This window comes from Vulpes vulpes, chromosome 13 (assembly GCF_048418805.1).
Source record: "Vulpes vulpes isolate BD-2025 chromosome 13, VulVul3, whole genome shotgun sequence".
Lineage (NCBI taxonomy): Eukaryota > Metazoa > Chordata > Mammalia > Carnivora > Canidae > Vulpes > Vulpes vulpes.
Window position 1 is genome coordinate 140,042,455 of NC_132792.1, and position 14,463 is coordinate 140,056,917.

At 34.3% G+C, this 14,463-nt stretch overlaps 1 protein-coding gene across 6 annotated transcripts in view; it reads left to right on the forward strand.

Moving 5' to 3' along the window:
- Positions 1–14,463, forward strand: part of TDRD5 (tudor domain containing 5) — a 114,665-nt gene that overhangs the window by 21,035 nt on the left and 79,167 nt on the right. For all 6 annotated transcript variants that reach the window (XM_072733138.1, XM_072733139.1, XM_026001216.2 and 3 more), the window contains 3 exons: positions 1,847–1,930; positions 4,552–4,608; positions 14,006–14,159. In XM_072733138.1, coding sequence (XP_072589239.1) covers positions 1,847–1,930; positions 4,552–4,608; positions 14,006–14,159 — 295 coding nt within the window. The remainder of the gene's footprint in view (positions 1–1,846; positions 1,931–4,551; positions 4,609–14,005; positions 14,160–14,463) is intronic.

A 14,463-nucleotide genomic window follows, 5' to 3' on the forward strand; every position in this document is an offset into this window, starting at 1 on the left:
TCCTCTACTTCCTTATTGGCTTCAGGCAGGTTATATTTTTCCTGTGCTCATGAAGTTCCTTCTAGCTTCACTGTCTTCTCCACCACCCTTCAGGGCCCTTCCCTGTATTTATAACCTAATGTGATAATAGGTCCTTCTGTACTTCATTGATCCTCAGTGTCATCTGAAGTGAGATAATAATAGGTCCTATTTCTCTTCAGTGATGCTCAGAGTCAGCCGTAGGTTATAGCAATTTATGCATTTTTTAAAAAAGATTTTTATTTATTCATGAGAGACAAAGAGGCAGAGACATAGAGGGAGAAGCAGGCTGTTCACAGGGAGCCTGATGTGGGACTCCTGAGCAGAAGGCAGCGGCTCAACTGCTGAGCCATCCAGGTATCCCTGCAGTTTATTCATTTATCTCAATTCCCTACTTCAGTGGTGTGAGAGGTATGACACTGAGGTGACCATTTTTTTGGGGGGGGGGTCCCCTGAAACACATAGCACAGTGAAATTCCCAGGAGTTGTTGTATTGACCCCTCTCCTGAGGCGAGCATGGGATATGAAGAATCTCTTACTGTTCACTGGGAGAGCTTGGCGAGCTCTCTCATGGCAGATGCAGAAGGAGTGTGAAGAACATCAGCCCCAGGGCTGAGGCTTTTTGTGAAAGTTAGTGATATAATCCTAAGAATCTAACATCCCCCTCCTCCTCTCCTTTTCGTGTCACTCTTACAAAATATTGAAATTGTCTTCATTTTCCAGATAAAGAAACTGAGACCTAAGAGGTTATACAGTCTGTACATAATGACAGACCAAGTGACAACCGGAAGAGAGATTTAAAAAACAAAGTTTAGAAGGAAAAAATATTAATGATTCTGTCTATGTGATAGGATTTTAGGTAATGTGTGTTTTCCTTTATACCTTTTTGTCTTTTCTAACATCTGTTTTTCTTACCTACTTACTGTCTTTAAACATAACTCTGTGGTCTTTCATTCAGTTTAGACCTGCTGTACCATGGCAGTTCACTGGGCATGGGCTGTCTGCCTCTGCTCTGTGCTTCTCTGACCATAAATACCTGTGCTTCCAGCTTATTTCTCCAAATATTCGTGTTCCTCATCTGCTCCCTTATTGGGCCTCTATGCCATTGGCTTGTCTCAACTCAAATCTTTAGACCCCTGTTGTCTTAGCTCAGGCCTCTCCTGTCTTTACTCCCTGCCTGTTACATTTGGATACTCTTCCATCATTTCCTCACCTCTGTTTTTCTACTTCTCACCTGCCCGAAATCTCTCCCCTTTCCCTCTAACTTTTAGGAGTGGGCCTTGCTGCTGAACTCAGAATATTGAAACCATCAGGTAGTCACTCCACCTTCTGATCTCACGTCCTGCATCCCTCCTTCTTCTTTCTCCCTTCTTTCTTGTTACAACAGAGAGCTTTTCTGTCCTGCCCTGGCTCACATTCTTTTCTGCTTCCCAGGACCTTCCAGCGTCCAGTCCCTTGCTTGTACTTGGCATTCACTAAGCATGTATTTAACACACATTGAATTTTTATAAGCAGAAGAAAATTAGTAACAAAAGTCCTTTCTGGGTAAGAATAAGAGATTGAAAAATTGAGTTTCAATAGAATCTCATTGTTTCAGAGAATGTTAGTTACCTGGAAAATTGCAGTGTTTAGTTTTATAGATTCCATCTACTCTAAATGTATTTTATATGCTATGAGATGTTACAGTGCCTCTTAAGAACAATATTTTACCCATTTGATTGAAATACGTTTCCTGTGGTAGATGTTTCCTTTTACATACATATTCAGATTTATCTTTGATCTTTTTCTTTTTGGATTATAACTTGAACTTTTTTTTCTTCTTTCATAGTTGGAGAACACATTCAAATCAGTTATTTCACAAATTGGACCCGGAGGGACTATTAATCCAGAACTAAAACATAAATTAAGATTTGTAAGTATTTTCTGTTTCTGGGAAATGAACAGGAATGATCATTTAGATCTCATTTGTGGTTAAATTTACCTTGCCTGTAAGTATGTATTTTATACTTAAACCTGATCTTTCCAAATATATTGCAAATGGAGTGGCTGTTCTTTTAGGATCAGAAAAAAAAATTACACCCTTCTAATAATTTTAATGTTCTCAAAATTATTTAGAAAATGGAATTCTTCCATAAATGCTGTCTTTCTTTTTTCGTCCCTTTACCCCAATAAATCATCGTTAGCAAACAATTCCAGATTTTTCCATTATCAGTTTCATATATATGTATGTCAAATATTATTGTAAACATTACATGGCATTCCACTCTGCCAAAGCTCTTTCATTTACGAGATCTGTGATTGATTACATTGGGGTTGTTTCTAGCTTTGGCTATTAAAAAATGCTACAGTTAATGTCCTTGAACATGTATGTAAAGTAAAAGTGGACTTGCCAAAGGCACTGAATAATTTAGTTTTGGTCTTTAATACTAAATCGCCCTCTAAAAGGCTTGAACAAATTTAAACTCCCACCAATGGTGAAATGTTGCTGTGTAATAATGTAATGTACACCTCTTGATTTTTACATTGAGCATCTTTTCATATGCTTAGTAACCATTTATATTTGTTTTGCTTTTTAAAGATTTCATTTATTTATTCATGAGAGACAGAGAGGCCAGAGACCTAGGCAGAGGGAGACGCAGGCTCCTCACAGGGAATGTGGGACTCGATCCCAGAACCCTGGGATCACGCCCTGGGCTAAAGACAGATGCTCAACCACTGAGCCACCCAGGTGTCCCCCATTTATATTTCTTACATGAATTGCCTGTTCATGTCTTTGGCCTAATATGTGTTTTCCCTTGTTAATTTGTGAAAGCTCTTTGGCTGTTAATGTATCGGGCTAACAGGTGTGTATGCTTAAAATTTTGGTGGGAGCTCCTCCTATTTGAATGATCAGAGTGCTACTATTACTCTTACCACTTTATATTACTCCATTTCAGATGTTGTAGTTTTACTGGGAGAAATTCAGAAACCGTAGTACATTCAAACCTTATTTTTTTTTCTTTATTTTTTTAAATTTTTGTGATAGTCACACACACACAGAGAGAGAGAGAGAGAGAGGCAGAGACATAGGCAGAGGGAGAAGCAGGCCCCATGCACCGGGAGCCCGACGTGGGATTCGATCCCGGGTCTCCAGGATCGTGCCCTGGGCCAAAGGCAGGCGCTAAACTGCTGCGCCACCCAGGGATCCCCAAACCTTATTTTTTTGTTTGGATATTTGACCGTGTATCCAATGATTTTTTAAGGATATTCAGTATGATTTTTTTTTATGGTAACAAAAAGTTAAAGAAAAATTAAGCATTCATTGGTAAAGGATTGGTTAAATTTACTACCCAAACTAGGTAGAATCATGCAGCTCATAAGAAAGTTTATGTTTATCTCAATTAATTTACTTGGAAGTATCTCCTTGACTTATTTTGGACTTGAAGAACAGGTTTTATATAATAGCATGTTTAGTATTGTCCTTTCATGTAAAATCATATATAATGTGTGTGTCTACATAAAGAGGTTTCTGAAAGGATGATTTATGAAGAGCAGCAACAGCTATCTCTGGTCACAGGATATTGGAATCATTTTTATACTTTTCTGAAGCTTGATTTAGACTTTTTTTTAAAAATTTTTTTTGATTTTGACTTTTTAATGAAACGTAGTATTTGGAAAAATCTAGGACAGTGAAAATCTTTTTATACTTTATTGGGATAGAACAATTCTGCTTTTAGGAATTTTTTTCTAACAGATAATTGGACAAGTGTGCAAGATGCAAATATGAAAATAATTATATTTGTAATGTTAAAACACAGGACACAGCCACAAATAGAGGATCAAGTACATCCTTGATATATTTGATTTAAATATATCAAATAATTTGAAAACTATAGCCAGTAAACTTGTTGATCCATATTTATTGACATACAAAGTTGTTTATGGCATGATAATAAAAAAACTTAGGATAGAAACAATGACCTTAAAAAAAATGAAGGCCTTATTTTTATATTAAATATAGGTATTTTTATGTGCACATGGCAACAATTACATGATAAGTTTTCCTTTGCTTAACTGTATTTTGCAAAGTTTTCTATAGTATCCATTTTATTTCTTTTCTACCATTTAAAATGCTTGAGGAGGGCCTGGCTGGCTCAGTCAATAGAACACGTGACTCTTAATCTTGGGGTTCTGAGTTCACCCCCACATTGAGTGTAGAGATTACTTAAAAATCTTTAAAATACTTGAAATTATGCCATAGGATATTTATGTGATATAAAGTTAAATATATTAAAGAATTGTAGGAATTTCTGGAGAACTGTGGCATTGTAATATTGTGCAAGAATGATTCCTCAACTCTGGAAATGTTGGAAGTCATTGCCTTTTTTTGTTACATTCTTTTTTAAAACTGGAAACTGATCTAAAAAAAACATTGTGACTTTTAATTCATTCACTTGGTAATATTTTTTTTTACCTTTGTCACATTTAAGTTTATACTGTTTTATTTTGATATTTTGTTAGCCAGCATCCTAATGATGTCTATTTTTTTATTAGGTTGTATCCAAGTTTCCAGAGGGTTTGCTTATTTCTAAACTGCTCAGAGAATTTGAGGTGAGTATTTTCTTTTTCATCAATCATGGTTTTATACCTTCTGCTTTTTTGATGGATAGAAATTTTGTTGGTACTCCTTGGATCCTCCAAATCTGTGCTCTAGAACTTCAACATTTTGTTTTGCATTTTGGTTAAAAGAGTTAAGAATATGGTCCTTTATAAGTGCTTCATTATACATAGGAAGGATATCTTTACCACTTAATGTTAATATTGTTAGAATAAAAGTTAATTTATTTTTAAGGTCTGACAATACCAAATGTTACTGGGGGTGTGGAGAAACAGTATGTCATCCACTGCTTGTGGGACAAAACTCCTTTGGAGAGCATTTTGGCAGTATCAAGTAGAGCTGAAGATAAGCACACCCAGTGGTCCAGCATTTCCACTTCTACATGTATACTTTAGAGCAATTCTTACACATGTGCCACAGGGAGATCTGCATAAGACATGTACCCCTGGCAGCATAGAAAAAAACTGGAAACAGATTTAATGACTGTCAGTAATACAGTGGATAAATAAATTGAGGTTGACGTTTATGTGGTAGAATAATACATAGTAGATAAATGAACTAGATTTATTCTGCAACATGGATCATCATCTGTTTAGTGAAAAAATCAAGTTGTAAAAAAAAATTAAAAAGTCAAGTTGTAGAATGGTAATTTAGACACTTGTATATCCAGTTTTTAAAAAATAGTAAGACCTGTGTATGTGTTAGCTCTGTGGTAGGCTCTGTTCTGAATGTCTTTAATAATGTAAATCATTTGATTTTCACAACAAACTAAGGCACAGAGAAGTAACTTGCCTAAAGGTCAGATAGTCAGTAAAGGTTAGAGTCAGGATTTGAACCCTGGGCAGTCTGGCTTCAGAATCTTAAATCTTCTGTGCCATGAAAACTGTCATACAGTTGCAGATACAAACACAGATATTGTGAGATACTACAGCATAATGGTTAAGATACGTTAACTTCTATGTGCTAGTTTATAAATGATATATAAAGTTAGGATAGTATTACTTAGAGAGTTTTGTGAGGTTTTAATGACTTAAAAAGGAAATACTTAAAACAGTGCCTGTCACATAGTAATTGTTCAATAAATATTAATTTTTAGAAGAAAGACTGGAAGAAGGCGTCATATGGTCCCTTGGATAGGGACAGAGTAAGCTGATGTTCACTTTTTTTTTTTTTAAAGAATCTTTCAGTGCCACAAATATATATCACATAGACTCAAAACAAGGGGTTTTGATGTTCTTTTGATTAACCAGCTGGTTAACTTACCTAATAATGAAATTCCAGAATAAAGTCTGTGCGTAATAGAATATGACTTAGTTACCACAAAATTTATGGGTAAGATCAATCTCTTATGCTAGGTTCACAACTCAAAGTGAATAGTTTTATACCACAGTCCAATGTAGTTCATGGTGTTAAGGTTACAATTCTGCAATCTTGGAGAAATTAAAACCTTTTAATATTACAGGAAAGCTTTTTGCTTTTCTTAGTAAACAGACTTAGGCAGGAATTCAACTTCATGATTGGAAACATATAGTAAGTATAGATTCAACTTTTATTCTAACTTATTAAAACACTTGCTTAACCTTTTATTTATCCAGTGTGGTATAAAGCTACCTGTATGATTTGCCCTCTTGAAATACCTGGTCAAGAATCTGTCATTTTGTCCAGATGCCTTGTCATAAATTACTAATTAAAGGGAAGATAGTGCAGTGGCAGCATAGTTTTTTGGCTTTACTGAGACCTTACATAAAGACAGAGAAACTAGATAGCAAAATCAAAAATTGGCTGATAATATCTACAACAAAATTGGGTAATATATTTTCTTGTGTGGGGAATAATTACCAGCAGCCACAAGGTCCTCCCTCATGTAACCAGTGTTTGTGTCAGGAAAAAACAGAGGGAAGCAAGGGAGCCAATTTCTGATGGATCTGGGAACAAAAATGACAAAATAGCTCTCAGATAATTCACTAGACAGAACAGCAAGCCATTCTGAAAACAACAGCGGAAACTGGATAATATTTTTATATATCTAATAGAGAGTGTTTCATGGTAAGGCTTGAATCAGGCCGGAGCATTATAGCCCCTATGAATTCTTGAAATGGACAGGCTAGAGCTCCCTTCTAGATAGGACCAGACGTGAAGGAAAAATTGAGCAGGACAAGGACCATAGAAAAAGAAGCATCCAGACAAGTAGAATTAAGGGAAGAGAGCCAGGACGCTTCAAAAACAAGCTACTATAATATATATTTTTATTAATTTTTAAATTTGAGTAAACCATGTTACATTAATTTTAGGTATACTCCATAGCAACTTGACATGTTTAAATATGATGCTGTTTTCACAAGTGTAGCTACCATCTGTCACCATACAACGCTATTACAATACCATTGACTATATTCCTTATGCTGTGCCTTTATTCCTATGACTTATTCATTCCATAACTGGAAGCCTGTATCTCCCACTCCCTTTCACCCATCGTCCATCCTCTCCCCACTGGCAACCATCAATTTGTTCTCTGTGTTTATAAATCTGATTCTGCTTTTGGTTCGTTTATTCATTTTTTTTTTTTTTTAGATTCCGCATATGAGTGAAGTTGCGTGGTATTTGTCTTTCTCAATCTGACTTACCCACTTAGCATAATACCCTCTAGGTCTGTCCATGTTGTTGCAGATGGCAAGATCCCATCTTTTTTTTTTTTTTATAGCTGCATAGTATTCCTGTGTGTGTGTGTGTGTGTGTGTGTGTGTGTGTGTGACCACATCTTCCTTATCCATTAGTCTACTGATGGGCACTTGGGTTGATTACATATCTTGTAAATAATGTGGCAATAAAAATAGGGGTACATAAATAAATTCGTGGTTTCATTTTCTTTCGGTAAATACCTAATAGTGGAATTGCTGTATCATATGGTATTTCTGTTTTTATTTTTTTAAAGATTTTATTTATTCATGAGAGACACAGAGGCAGAGACATAGGCAGAGGGAGAAGCAGAGTCCCTATGGGGAGCCTGAGGTGGGACTGATCCCAGGACTCTGGGATCATGCCCTGAGCCGAAGGCAGATGCTCAACCACTGAGCCACCTAGGCATCCCTACTTTTAATTTTTTGAGGAACCTCTACCATGGCTGTCCTAAGGCTGTACTATATATATATTTTTAACAATATATGAAAATAGTAGAAGGAGGTCTGATGCAGAAAAGCCATCCAGAATGATATTCTACAAATTAGGAAAATGAGTTGCACATAAAATATGCAACAAAGAGGATCAGGGCCAAACTTTTTCATTGTGTTAAGAAAAAAAAGAATAAGGAGAATAATAATAAATCTGTAGATCATCAAAGCATGTCAGAAATACATGTCCCTAATACAGATCAAAACTGAAGCCTACTTTTTCAAAGAGATATATTAAGAAAGTGATACAAAACATGAAAGAACAACTTACATCTGAAATAACATAAATTGGAAATAAGGTGATAATAGACTGGACAGAATTAGAAAGAAAATAAAAAAAATCATTTCCAAAATGAAAACTAAACTACAAAGGATGACAAGCACAAAAATTACAACAGATAATGCCTTAAAAAAAAAAAAAGGTAAATATGAGGAATATTTTGAAAATCAAAAGGAAGTGAAGGAGGCATTGGGGATCTAGGTCTGAAACATCCCTGTCTGTAAGGTTTTTTGAAATCTAGTGAGAAACTCAGGCATACAAATAAATTAGGATGTATTATATCTAAGTAGCTTATATTGGAACAGTATTGAAGATAAGTATTATCAATTCCAGATATAGTATTAAAAACCACTGTCTGAAGGCCCTAGGTCAATATGTAAATGTATACAGAAACCGGACAGGATTCAGCACCTGGAAGAGGGAATAGTACCTTTTAGGCCTGGATTTTGACCTGATGGCAGGTCCCATCCATTTGGAGTTTTGGACTTGAGCAAAAATCAGAAATTTTTACTGGTTTGAAGAACCAAAGGATAGTATTTAGAACTATGGAAGCAACTGAAAAATGAGGGGAAAAATTTTAGGATGGAGAGAGAGCTATGGAGAAGGAGCAGCAAATTCTACACATAAATTCTGCCCAAATCTCTGGTTGACAGTTAAACTGCACATGGTTGCAGCATGCTTGAAGTAGCCTAGTAAGGCTAAAAGAACAGAATATATTTTAGCTGTTGATTATTACAGAGAGGCAGAATTAAGTTCAGTCAAATTAATTCCCTGCTAAACCAAAGCAAAAAACAATAGTCCTAAAAGGAATATGAACAATTCCAGAGTCTTGATGACATGTCCAGGATACAAAGCGAATTACTAGATATATTAAGAAACAAAATATCCTTGGTGAAAAGAAAAAGTAATTGTTAGAAATATTGGTGATGTTGAAGTTAGCAAAAGTCCTGTTAAAGGATATAAAGGAATATGTGTTCATACTGAAAGAACAGATAACCTGTCTTAGTGGAGAAAAACTATAAAAACCAAATGACTTTCTAGAAAAAAATTCACTGTAGTATCTTAACAAATTGGAACTGACAGAAGAAAGCACCAGTGAACTTGAAGATGGATCAATAAAAATGATTCAATCTGAAGAACAGAGAAAATAAAGATGAAAAACAGAGTTTGAGAGACTGGTGAGACAATACCAAGTGGTCTAACATATGTGTAATTGGTGAGAGAAAGAAAGTGAGGAGAGAAGATAGGAAGATATTTTTAAAAATGGCTGGAAATATTCCAGATTTTGTGAAAGAAGTTTACAGATTTAAGAAACCTAAGTATCCCCACACAATGAGTACAAAGAGAACCTTACATGGCACATCATAGTCATTCTGTAGAAAACCAAATATAATTAGAAAATTCTGAAAGCAGCCAGAGGAATATGATTTTCACCCAGAAAGCTGCCAGAGAAATATGTAGAGAAGAACACTGATACAAGTGATGGCTGATTTCTCACTAGAAACAATTATGACTAGATGACAGTAGAAGGATATTGTTAAAGTACTCAAAGGGAAAATAATAATATTAGGACAAATTTTATATCTAGTGATAGTATCTTTTGAGAATAAAAGTAAAATAAAGATATTTACAAATGATAAAAAACTGCAAATTAATAGTAAGTAGCTTAATGTAAGAAATTCTAAAGAACATTCTTCAGGCTGTATAAAATGATACTAGTTTTGTACTCAAATCTGCAGGAAGACTTGAAGAGTGCAGGAAATGGTAAATGGGTATATGTAAAAGACTTTTTCTATCAAATATATGACTACTTAAAGCAAAAATTATAACATGTATAATTGAGTTTGTATCATGTCAGTGATGTAATTTACATGAAAATCATAGCATAATGAGTGGAGTATATGGAGCCATAGGTTGCAAAGTCTTTATATTTTATGTGAGGTATTACAGTAATACTGAAAAGTTAATGATGTATAAAACAGCCATAAAAATGCAGAGTTGCAGGTATAAAGTCAGCAGGTAAATTAAAATAGAATTATATAAAAATGTTCAGTAAACCCAAAGGAAGATAGGGTTTACTGTTCAACTGTCTTGCTTGAAAGACAATGAAGGAACAAAGTTTAAGAGAAACAATACAGATGGGATCAAAAGGTGTTAGATAGGGAATCCCTGGGTGGCTCAGTGGTTTAGTGTGTGCCTTTGGCCCAGGGTATGATCCTGGAGTCCTGGGATCAAGTCCCACATCAGGCTCCCTGCATGGAGCCTGCTTCTTCCTCTGCCTGTGTCTCTACCTCTCTCTCTCTCTCTCTGTCTCTCATGAATAATTTTTTTTTAAAAGGTGTTAAATAGAAAAATGGTGGGGTGCTTGGGTGGTTCAGTTAAGTGTCTGACTCTTTATCTCAACTCAGGTCTTGATCTTAGGGTTGTTGAGTTTGAGCTCCACAAAAATATATAGCAAAAAAATTTTAGCAAAATGGTAGCCACAAATCCAGTTATATTTATTTCATAAATGTAAGTGGATTAAATAGCAGAATTAATGAAATTTTGATACAGGATGAAAAGGCAAGATGCAACTAGCTGCCATGAACAAGAAATGCACTGTAAATATAAAGACAGAGACTGAAAGTAAAAGATGAATAAGACATGAAGTACATGAAGTAATAAGCATAAAAGAACTGAGTCGATTTATAAAATCAGATAAAGCAGAGTTCAAAGCAAAGTGTATATTCAGAGGGCCATTTCATTTCATAAGGATAAAGGACCTTAAGACACAAGTCAAATATATATTTACCTAATATTTTAAAATATCTAAAATTGACAAAAGAATGAATTCCACAAACAGATTTTCTTTTTCCAGCGATTTATATGATAGTAAAAAAAGTGAGTAAGGACATAGAAAATCTGAACCACCCTCTCTACCATCTTGATCTATTTTATAGAACACTAGACTCAACAGCTGCAGAATACACTTTCTGTTCAAGTAAATGTGGGACATTTGCCAACATACAGCATATAGTTGGCTATAGTATTAAGTCTTGACAAATTTCAGAATATTGAAATCTTAGAGTTTTTTTTTCTGATTAAGAAGGAATTAAATTAAAAAAAAAAAAAAGAAGGAATTAAATTATAAATCAAATTATTTAAGAATTTTCAGATAATTTGGAAATTAAAATGTTTTTCTAAATAATTATTGGGGAAATTAGAAAATATTTCCAACTAAATTTTGATGAAAGTACAACATATCAAAATCTGTGAGATGCAGCCAAAGCAGTCCTCACAGGAAAATTTATAGCTCTGAAATGCCTAAATTAGAAAAGAAGAAAGATTTTAAAAAAATCATCATTGACCAAGAGGTTTACCTTAAACAGGCTAGAAAAAGAAGAGCAAAGTAAACCCAAAATAAGTAGAAGGAATAAAATGATAAAGCTAGGGATAGAAATCAATAAATTAGCAATTAAGAGAAAATTAAAGCCAAATGTTTCTTTGAAAGTTCACCAAAATTGACGAACCAGTGGATACTTGGACACAAATTGCAGTATCATGAAAGAAAAATTTTTGTCATTATAGATCCTACAGATACTAAAATGTCAAAAAGGGAATATCAGACAAATGTGCCAGTCATTTGACAACTTAGATGAAATGGATAAATTCCTTAAAAGACACAGATTGAACCTGAAAGGAGAGGTAAAACTGTGTTTGCAGAAAGCATGATTGTCTATGTAGAATTTATTAAGGAATCTGTGAAAAAGCTACTGAAACTAGCAAGTGAATTTACAAGACCAAAGATACAGGTTAATATTTGAAAACCTATTACTTTTCCATATAAAAGCAGAAAACAGTTGGAAAATGAAATTTGGAAATGACTATTTACAATAGTGTCAACTTAAATAACTAGAAAATAAGATGAAAAAGAAACATAAGACATCTGTCCTGAAAACTACTGAGAGAAATAAATGCAAGAGGACTTAGCTATAGCATACTCATGGGTGAGAAGTCTAAATATTGTAAATATGCTCTAGATTCATTACATTCGTCCTCATAATTCCTGCAGGCTATTTGTAAATATTGAAAAACTCATGAATTTATCATAGAGGAGCATACATGAAGAGATCCTTGCAGTGCACTCAAGTGATTTTTGAAAGAGATGCCAAAGGAATTAAATGGGGGAGAGGAAAATCTGTTCAGCAAATGATGCTGAGACAACTAGATATCCATAAAGGAAAGAAATGAACTCAACCCCAATGTCATACCATGTACATCAGTTAATTGGAGTTGTATCATAGACCCAAATGAAAAAAGTTAAAAATTAGAGCATCTAGAAGAAAACACATGTTCACGATCTGGGAATAGATAAGACTTTCTTAGGACATGGAAAGCAATAATTGTTTAAAGAAAATTGATAATGAGACTTTATTAAAATTCTGTTTAGGAGCCTTAAAAATTAATAGGCAGGGGGATCCCTTTAAAAAAATCTTTAAAGAAAACTAATAAGTAGATCATAAACTGGGAAGAAATATTTACAACTGCACATCTAAAAAAAGACAAATCTAGAATATGTAAAGCACCTTTTGTAGCTCCATTACAGAAAGCCAGACAACTCCATTAAAAAAAATTGCAAAAAGATCTGAATCATTTGCAGAGTGATTAATATGACAAAGCACAAATGATAGTAAACTCTCATGTCCCCTCCAGGGACATGGTCTTCTGGACCACTAAGGGTTAGGAGTGGGTCAGAGACTTAGGTTTTGCTGTATACTTTTTTGAAACTCCTAAATATCTTGTATTAAAAAGTTAATAAAATCCATCCCAACCTAGTTTTGTGTTTGACTGACTTGCATATTCATGGTACTAGACGCTTACAGAGACGATAAAGAAACCATTGAAGAGACTAATAAACATAAAATGAAAATAAGTCATAATATGTAATGTGCAAAGTAGAGATACAAGTTTCATTCACCATCACCCTTCCCCTTTCTTCTATTAAACCTTTCTTAGGATACTCATGATTCGCTATAGATGTGGTATTAATAACCTTTAAAAGCATGACTTGGCTAGTGCTGGGTCCCTGTTTTTCTTGGGAGAAAGTCATAAGTTGAGTCTCATAGTGTCTGTGAACAAGAAGGTATACAGCAGTCTCATCCTCTGTTGGGAGTTAGTTCTTCTAGAGTGTTGGCCTTCAGTGTTCTGTCAATGTCTCCAAGATGATTAAGTCAGAGCAAGAGTTTATTTCCTATGCTAGCTGGAGGAACAGAAAAAGAATTATGATTAGCTCAACTGCTTTAGCTTGGTTAGGGAGACAAAAGTTTAAGAACTTGAACATTTTAATGGGAGGTCTTACAAGGGCAAACTTCCAATTCACTTCACAGTTCAAACATATTTTGTATATATTCCATACATATATATTTTTTATTTTTGGTATCATTTTTCTTCTTTTCCAAGGCAAGAAAATCAAACAATGCTGTAGGAGATACAATGACACCTGCTTATTAAGCTCAACTTCTAGGATGAAATCATAAAATTTTAAGGAAATGTTTTAAATTAGTATTACTTTATTATATATTGAAAGTGGTAGTGAATACTTCCTCTGAAAATAGAGAAAATCAAATTTTAATATGACTCGGTTTTTGTGCATTCATTTTTTAAAAAGACTTTTGCTTTATAATCAAGAATTATTAAAAATGAGAGGTAAAAAGGCACCTTAATTTTCACTTCAGTTTACTATGTACTTTAAAAGGAATTTGAAACTGGCCTGGAAGTTTTATGGTGAAGGATTGTAGGTTTCTCAGTTTGTATTACTGTAATAGATGAGTTTGCTGACCCTTACAAATTTAGTTTGACTAAGTCCAAATCAAGACATTGTCTAAGGGCATCTGTATATGTTATATTCCTTTTATCTAATGTTTTTAAATGTTATTTCTGGTTTTCTTTGTGCATGTGTGACAGATAATGTTTAAAGAGCAACTTTCACCAAAACAATTGGGTTTCTTAAATGTGACAGAACTTGTTGGAGCTCTTAGCGACATTCTTCGTGTTGAGTTCAGGGAAGGAGAACAAGACTTACTGGTTTTTGATGCTAATATGAAGCCACTAGCATCTGGTGAGTTGAATCACAATATGATGCAAACCTGATTTTTTTTTTTTAAAGTGAAGTATAGTTGACATACAATTACGTGAATTTCAGATGTACAACATAATGATTTGACAGTTCCATACATTATGCTGTTCTCATCATGGTAAGTGTAGTTGCTGTCACCATATAATGCTATTACAATATTATTGACTGTATTCCCTTTGCTGTATTTTCCATCCCTGTAACTTATTTATTTTTATTATTTTTTAAAAAATATTTTAATTTGAGAGAGAACGAGAGAGCGAGAGAGAGAGAGCGAGAGAGAGCAGGA